The 8,609-nt window shown below is 39.8% G+C and overlaps 1 protein-coding gene across 2 annotated transcripts in view; it reads right to left on the bottom strand.

Moving 5' to 3' along the window:
• Window positions 1-1,178: 1,178 nt before the first annotated feature.
• The window catches only part of LOC123152673 (peroxisome biogenesis protein 1), a gene marked incomplete in the record, with an annotated part of 10,162 nt that continues 2,731 nt past the window's right edge, over window positions 1,179-8,609 (bottom strand). The window contains 15 exon segments of one of the 2 annotated variants that reach the window (XM_044572167.1): window positions 1,179-1,762; window positions 1,864-1,946; window positions 2,090-2,374; window positions 3,077-3,194; window positions 3,423-3,484; window positions 3,607-3,732; window positions 4,275-4,475; window positions 5,209-5,436; window positions 5,726-5,880; window positions 5,958-6,051; window positions 6,206-6,428; window positions 6,505-6,578; window positions 6,720-6,811; window positions 6,933-7,571; window positions 7,743-8,189. In XM_044572167.1, the coding sequence (XP_044428102.1) occupies window positions 1,908-1,946; window positions 2,090-2,374; window positions 3,077-3,194; window positions 3,423-3,484; window positions 3,607-3,732; window positions 4,275-4,475; window positions 5,209-5,436; window positions 5,726-5,880; window positions 5,958-6,051; window positions 6,206-6,428; window positions 6,505-6,578; window positions 6,720-6,811; window positions 6,933-7,571; window positions 7,743-8,189 (2,783 nt within the window). 2 annotated transcript variants of the gene reach the window in all.

Genomic DNA, 8,609 nt, shown 5'->3' with positions numbered 1-8,609 from the left:
TTATCAACAATAGAATTTGGACGGTTGACAGACTACACCGCCGTGGGTGGCAGAGTTGCAATCTCTACCCGCTTTGCCAACAAGTCCAGGAATCGGCGGCACATCTCCTTTTCCAATGTCGGTACACCATTCGAGTTTGGGGCATGATCAAATCCTGGCTTGCTCTTCATGATTTACAGCCCGACGAGTGGGTTGTTCTGGACTCAGTTAAGGATTGGTGGAGTCGGAATGCCACAAAGCAGACTCCGTCGAGAAGGCTGCTTGTCTCATTGATGATGCTCATCTCTTGGGAAATTTGAAAGGAACGTAACACGAGAGTTTTTCGCAAAACTGCAGTTCCGATGGGAGTGTTGGTCGCCAAGGTCAAAGAGGAGTGCTCGCTTTGGAGCTTCGCGGGAGCAAAATATTTGAGTAACATTATGCCGCGAGAATAATGTGTTGTATTCTGGCCTATGGCCTCCAACTCTAAACCTTCTCTCTTAATCAACGAAAATGGCAAATCTTTTGCCTCGTTTCAAAAAAAACATCACAATTTTTTTTTGCGGGGTCAAAACCCACCACAGTTTGTGGCCAAGCTCATAGATCCCACCTCTTCTTTTTGGCACGAGGAACTGATGTGCACGGTGTTCATTCCCTTTGATGCTGACGAGATATTGAAGACCCCCGTGTGCACCGGAAGAGTTGATGACTTCTGGGCGTGGAGTGAAGAGAGTCAGGTTTTTTTTTCTTCTGTGCGGTCTGCTTACATTGTTTAAACAAAAACTAGCAGGAAGGATTGGTTGGAGCATAATGGTGGATCCTCTAGTACTTGGGCACAAGGTAAAAATTGGGCCTTGTTTTGGAAAATCAGTGTCCCATCAAAGCTTAAAGTGTTTGTGTGGCAGTTAGCACAACAGTCTATCCCTACGGGCGAGCCTGATTCTTCACCACCGAAATATGGCCAATACCCCCGTGTGCATCCAGTGTGGACAAGACAACACTTGGCGTCATGCTTTGCTCCATTGTTTTGTTTCATGGCTAGGAGAGTTTGGGCGCTCTCATCAGAGGAACTACTAGAAAGACAATTTAATACAAGAAACTGACAATTTAAAAATGAAGGCAAACCCATTATGCAGAGTGGACTAGCGCCACTTCGCCCACTTTTGCCCTAAACGTTCGTTCTTTGACAAGAAATTATATGAAACGAAACGCAATTCATTGAGAAACAATGTTATGCCAAATTCCCATTGAACAAAGAATGCTTCCTAGTTTTCTATCACATAAAATTGTTGTGGGGAAACATATCAGAAAATTGATGTTTATACAACAGTTTTTCTTTTGCATTGTCTATATATTATGCAACTAGTTTGGAATTTGTGTAAACCTATCTTATGCTGAAATCAATCTGCAGGCCATAGTATCCCTTGCTGTGGCGCTTATTCAGCAGTAGCAACACAAAATCCCACTTATTGTCTTTATTCACAAGGGAAGCGGATCGGTACCTCCTCAAAACAAACATAGCCAAGAGTCAAACCACCAAAACCAGGACCTCCCCGTTGGCACGTGTCTTCCCTACGCGGGGACGCTCTTAATTCGATTAGAAAAACTAGGACACACTGGTAGGTACAGTGTCGCATATCCACGGTAGATGGCAACACCTTCACTCTCGATTCAGAATTTTGTGCAGATCCCTTCCTCTTCTGTGGTAGTACAAAATAAGCTAGCCTTAGCCGGGTTCTTTTGTTCCGCGCCATCTGGACATCAGAGAAACTAGACCAAACATCTGCATTCAGAGGAAACCCAATGTCCATCCAAATGTTCGGGGATTTCATATTAGCATGGATTTTCTTTTAGGAGCAATGCAGATCAAAGCATGCAGGTGACCTTATTTGTCCCATGTAGTTAGTTGTCAATCTTGAAGGAGGTAGTCAAGCCAGCGTCACCTTCTTGCCTTTCGACTCTCTAGCCTGCATAACATTCTTTCAGTAATTGTGCAAGAAATATCACGCTAAAAAGATGGTTATTGCAGGTGAATCATATGGGGATAATTCAAATATTCAATCCGGAAATATGTAGTATGGATACTGTGAAATTGGGTAACAACTAGCACCTTCGTGGAAAGGGACTTCCTGGACGACACAAATTCGCCAAACTCCTTATCGTACCCCGACTTATCATCAGCTGGTGTAGAAGGTCTAGCCTTCATAGCAACAGACATGAGAAGTTCTTTGCTGATACATGGTTCTCTTTCCGGGATACCGTCCTGCCTGCTGTCCAGAACTTCATGAACCGCTGCCAACCCAGCATCTGTTAGAATAGCCGCGAGATCAGCACCAGTAAATCCTTCAGTCAAGGAAGCAACGTCTTCCAAACTGGCATCACTTGCCAGTGAAACCTGAGACCAACAGAAGACATAAGCACGAAGCCAAAATTAAGAAGAATGTAGATGCAGAGAAAATAAACTGTCATGAATGCACATATATTCCTGATCATATAAGTGAACGTAGTATTCTCTGCTGAAATTGGTCATAAAACGAGAGAAACTACATAACTGACCAAATACTGAAATAGAAAGTACCCCCTCCGTTCACAAATAAGGCGTTCTAACTTTTTTTCTGAATTGGATGCATATAGACACGTTTTAGTATGTTTATTCACTCATTTCAGTCCGTACGTAGTCCATATTGAAATATTCAAAACATCTTATATTTGTGAACGGAGGGAGCAATTACGAGGTATATTTTTAGGGGTACAAGATTTACATAGAGAAACTGAGGGTACATCCACTCTAGTCTATTGAGAAATGTTTTTTTTTCTAATCTAGGAGCAAAAACAAACTCATGAACAGTACACCTGAAAAACTAGATAGAAAATTGCTGATGTTCCAATAACTGGTGAATAATCAATATGACACTCCCTCCGATCCAAATTAATTGTCACAGCTTTAGTACAACATTGTACTAAAGTTGCACTAAAGCTGCGACAATTAATATGGAACGGAGGGAGTGCTAAATTTCACCGTAAAAGATCATACAGAAAAGGACAACATGACAGAACAAACAACAAAACTAACAATGCATTTTAAATGAAATCTCACCGTCCTAGAGTGCACTTTCAGAATTTCTACACGCTCATCCCATCGAGGAAAATCACAAAAGACAAGACGATCGAATCTTCCAGGGCGCAAGAGTGCCGCATCAATTAATTGTGGTTTGCTGCACATAACAAAATTAGCAACCCATCAGAAAACGGAATGCAATAAAGTAAGCATTTGAATAAACAAATCCTCATTGGTAAAAACCACAGCATTTCATCCTATGCTCACTGAAATTATGAAGACTCAACCACAGAAAGAAACATAGGACAAAAGGATAGACTGACAGAGATTACAATCCAAAAGTAGAGACTGCAATCTGTTTTGCTTTGAGCGTTTGAGAACTAACCTTGTAGCAGCAAATACAAATACTCCAGTCAAGGTTTCCACACCATCTAGTTCAGTTAAGAACTGCATAAATACCATTAGAACAACACAGATCACGGCAAGAAAATAACTAGATAATGTGCTGCCTTTTTTGTTACTGAAGACCCACCTACTGAAGTTGAGTAGCAGCAAAGGCAGTTACTAACCTGATTGACAACACGATCAGAAACTCCTGCACTATGTGTTCCTCGTTGGGGTGCAATGGAGTCAAATTCATCAAAAAATAGTAAGCATGGTGCTGCCGCAGCAGCCTTTGCAAAAAAGTCACGAACCTGGAATCAACTCATTAATATCAGAACATGGTGATCTCAGTGGTCTTTTGTAACACAAAGAGTAACTATATTCAACAGTAAGACAGGTTTGGGCAATACAAGGCGCAGCGAAATATCGTGCTTTCACAGCAATTTCTTCTAATACAAAAAGATGTGCTTTTAGAAGCGTATTCTAGAAAAATAAGGAAAAAAAATCCCAAGTATCCTTTATATATGTGCATGAAACTAGAAAAGGGCAAAGACCAGAATCAGATCACAGTACTCCCTCCGTTTTTATTTACTCTGCATATTAGGTTTGACTAAAGTCAAACCTCCTAAAGTTTGACCAAGTTTTTTTAAAAATATATAAACATTTACCATAACAAATCTATTTGATGTGAAAGTACATTTAAAAATAAATCTAATGGTATTGATTTGTTACTGTATATGTTAATATTTTTGTTTATAAACTTTGTCAAAGTTTAGAAAGCTTGACTTTGACCAAAGCTAATATGCGGACTAAATAAAAACGGTGGGAGTATTAAAAAAGAGAAGTTCCTTACAGATTGCTCAGAAGAACCAATGTACTTATTCAACAGCTCTGGACCCTTGACTGAAATGAACCGCAGAGAACAAGCTGCAGCTGCAACCCTCACAATATGTGTTTTACCGCATCCAGGTGGTCCATAGAGGAGGATGTTCGACCGCATCCGTACAGGTGCCTTAGTAAAGACGTTTGGGTATTTTGATGGCAATTCAAGAGTCTATAAGGAGAAAAATAAATGCAAGTAGGACCATCTTATTATACAGATAGCAAAATGAAGGAGTGTAGAAGATAGTTAGTTGACCATGAGCATATAACTTACGAACCAATGTCAATGTTCATTAAAAAATTGTTCTAAACTGGCTTGTCAATGTCTTGCACAATCCCTTTGAATACAACAACAATGTTCACTGTAATGTACTCCCTCCGTTCCAAATTACTCGTCGTGGTTTTAGTTCAAAATTTGAACTAAAACCAAGACGAGTAATTTGGAACGGAGAACTAAAACCACGACGAGTAATTTGGAACGGAGGGAGTATCTAACAGTCAGTACACTTCAACGTCCCCAGAAGTCAGAAGAAAAGGCGACTTTTATATTACCGCTAAGGTCCTCAACAGTTTAGTTTCAGACCTTGGCGCACGGATAATTTGTATGTTCCGTTAGCTATGCTTATTCATCCCCTTAACAATGGCCATTGATACCCTAATGGAATTAGTACCAGTCATCATATCTTAAAGCTCAGGTTACTACAATATACTCCCTCCGTCCCAAAATAAGTGTCTCAACTTTGTACTAGCTTGTACAAAGTTGAGACACTTATTTTGGGACGGAGGGAGTAGAAATTAGTAAAACTTTTACAGCCAGGAAGATTCGGTGTTGTGAGCTCCTCAGGGTGGCATCATGTTTAACATATGCTGATGGAAATAATTTGAAGAAGTCAAGAAATGTGCACCTCTTTAATAATAGTTACTGCTTCATTAAGCCCTCCAACATCTTCCCAACCACCATTATTACCATCAGGAGCATATTTCCTAAGATCACGCATGGCAACAGGAAGGAAGTCATGCAGCGCTTTCAAGAAGTCTTCCTTCACCAGCGTTGGGTTTACAGAGTTCAAACAGGCAGAAGGAAGGACAAAGCGAGAGGCAGCAGCGTGCACAGCCCTATCAACCAGAATTCCCTGCAATACAGTGGTATATATATATGCATAAGCCGCAGATTGTTCACAAAACACATCACAATTTAGCTGGTAGACCTACTCCTATCCAAATAAAATTTATGTCCCCCAAAATTGCAGCAATATTACAAATAATAATATGATAAGGTGCTCTATGACAAGCAGGTTACATACATGATTGAGCTACAAGTATACTCTGATTATAAGAGAAATTACAAATTCTATTTTTGGACATGCTTGTCAATACCAGATAGTCAATAAAGAGCAGTTGCATGATAAAAGGAAACATTACCAAGTCATATGCATCATAGCCATCACATTTCAACGCTATCTCTGAAATAATTTCCTCAGAACACTGTAACTTATGCTCCTCAACTTGATGTTTCAATAGTGCTTCACGCTCAGGGATGGCAAGAGCACGGAGTTCAACGTGGAAATCAAATCTCCCTGTGGAATTTCTTATTAGTTCGTCAGAAGTTGTTGATGCAACTCCAGACTAGAAGAGAAGTGTGGAAGAAAATAACCAGATGATGTCAGCTCTTGAGGAAGACTCTGAAGTGATTGAACTGAAGCCATCAGTGCAATAGGTCCATATCCACATGCATTACGACTTTTATCCTACCGAGAATACAGGGTAAAGCTAAGCAAGTAAGGCATACAAGTACTCTTGTAAAACAAGAGCAGCCTACCATATCAAGATGGCCGTTATACAACTTAATTTTTACATATCATAACAACGCAAATAAGGAAAAATATGATAACACCTGCTTACCTTGTACTCGTCCAGGATGTCAGTCAAGTATCTTACTAGCGAATCAGAAGAACTGGACGATTGGGATACTTGAGGATCTGAAGACACTGAAATTACATTGTCTAGATCATCAAATATGATGATAGAAGGTGAATGAAGCAAAGCTTCAGAAATGCTCTCTTCAACTGTTTGCCTTGTCTCCTTAGCCTTGCCAATTGCAAGTTTGGAACAATCCATATATATTCTGCTCTTGACAACAAAATCGTGCAATGATCATTATTTTAAAAGAAAAACTCAGTTTCTTGTAAAGAGTGGCTTACATGTGTGCTAGTATCTCTTGATGGTCTTCAAAGTATTTTGCAGCAGCCCGTGTCAAAGCAGTTTTCCCAGAACCCTGAAACAGAACGTGGAGTTAAACAAATTGGAAAAGGAAAAAAGAACATAACCCCTAGTTCAAATTAATTTCGAAATCACAGACAAGTTATGTCAATACAGATGTAAAATTTCACAAGAGAAACTGGGTATCATTACGTACTCGAGGCCCATGGACAAGAACATGTCCAGGAAAGGGAAGCTTTAGCCTGTTAAATAACCTCAGAGCAGTTGAAGACACGAGCACGGATAGTCCTACAAAGAGGAAAGCATGCAAATCATGAAGTAAAGAACAAGATTAGCGATATTTCTAAGTATCTAAAAAATAAAATTCAAAAAAGTAAACATTTGCACGTTCAGTGGAGAAAGAATATACTTTTTGTCACATCCGACATTGCATTCTCCATCCAACCTAACGAAGATCGAGTCAGCTTAAAATCATTGTCGAAGCCATCGTCCACTACAGAATCAAATGATAAAGCTTCACCCAGCTCCAACCTCCCGAAATTCAATTCCAAGTTTTCTAAATAATCAGTTGGGGCTTTCCAAGTAATCTCAACATTGCCTTGTGAATTGTTGTAACCAGGGTTTTCAAAAGTAGTTGTTAACAGGTAGAGAAAATCATCTCCTTTTCTTAGTTTCCCATCTACCACTTCAAAATGGATCAAAACTTTGGCTGGTAAAACTACTGAAATTATCTCAGAATTTTCAGCATGAAAGGCCATTTCTTTAAGTTGCCCAATAAGCCAATGCTTAATAAGTGCCTTCTGTTCTGACATGGATTCAGAAATACTATCAGCATCTGCACTCAGAAGATGCTCATTGTTAGGAGCTTTCTGAAAGAAATTGCTATTTTCTGAAGGAATACTGGTGTTCCTCCAAGTGTCCTTTTCATGACCGCCTAAATCGCTGTTATCATGCACATATTTTTCGTGCATACTGAAATGTAAAGGACACATTTTCATTATAGGCTCATCCTTCTTGACATTAGCAGTGTATTTCGTCACATAAACCCCTGGAACAGACAAACACCATTTCAGATAATTGCAAAGTAAGCAGCAGAGAAGATGCAATAATAGACTGGCAAAATGGCTATTGAAAAATGCTTCAATTTGTAACCATAATTCATAGATTAAAACTGGATAACTCTTGGTATACGGAAGAAAAATCTGGTCTGTGAACTCACATGAATGTGTGTCTGCACTTATAAAGTGACGAATAGAGTAGGGAAGCATAACATGTCCTTTAGCAACAGAGTCTGAGAATAAGACATAGACAACTACTTCTCGGGTCCTTTTGGGTACTGAAACACCCTTCTTTTGTGCAGCTTCTTTGCCTTGTTCAGTAAGCCCCTTAGACAATGATTTAGATGAAATAGTGACCAACTGCAGATTACCAAATGAAGTCCTTGCAGCTGTATCTGGATGTATCAGCACAGCATAGCTCAGAACCACCCCCAGCTCGATGCCCTTAGATTTAAATTTATGTGCATACTTTCTATCTGCTGCTTGAACACGCAAGAGTGCCTTTGTTTCGACCTGTTCCTTCAATGAACCTTGCTTTTGCACGTCTTGAAATTTCTCTTTACGTTTTTTGGGTGCCACGGCAACTTCAGTTCCCGGCACAAGTTGAACTGAAAAATGGGCACAATAGATAACTTGAAATAAGGAGTAGCAGTAATTACAGTATACAGTGCAGTGCAGCAAAGAAACTTCAAGCCATATGATGCCCTAGAGGCTAGAACTATATATAGGATCTCTTGAGAGGATATTACATTAGCTACAGTCATGTGCAGTACTAGTGCACTAGAGAAGCTACAAAGCGTTGTCTGTAGAAAAAAGATAATTGCAATAGTTTACCTAGTTATAGAGACTAAATTTGAACACAATAAGAGTGCTCAGAAATTATACATCATAGCCTGCTTATTCTGATACCATTTGAATGAGGGCATTGCTATCTCGCGCGCGAGCGTCCACATACTCGGTTTCCGACAGGACACCTTCTCCCAAAATGGAAAGTGTGCAGTGCATTCTTGATTGCCTTAGGATTAGTT

This window comes from Triticum aestivum, chromosome 7A (assembly GCF_018294505.1).
Source record: "Triticum aestivum cultivar Chinese Spring chromosome 7A, IWGSC CS RefSeq v2.1, whole genome shotgun sequence".
In the NCBI taxonomy this organism is placed as follows: Eukaryota; Viridiplantae; Streptophyta; class Magnoliopsida; order Poales; family Poaceae; genus Triticum; species Triticum aestivum.
Note: the sequence above shows the minus strand (reverse complement) of the source record. Positions and strands in the feature narration are given on the sequence as shown.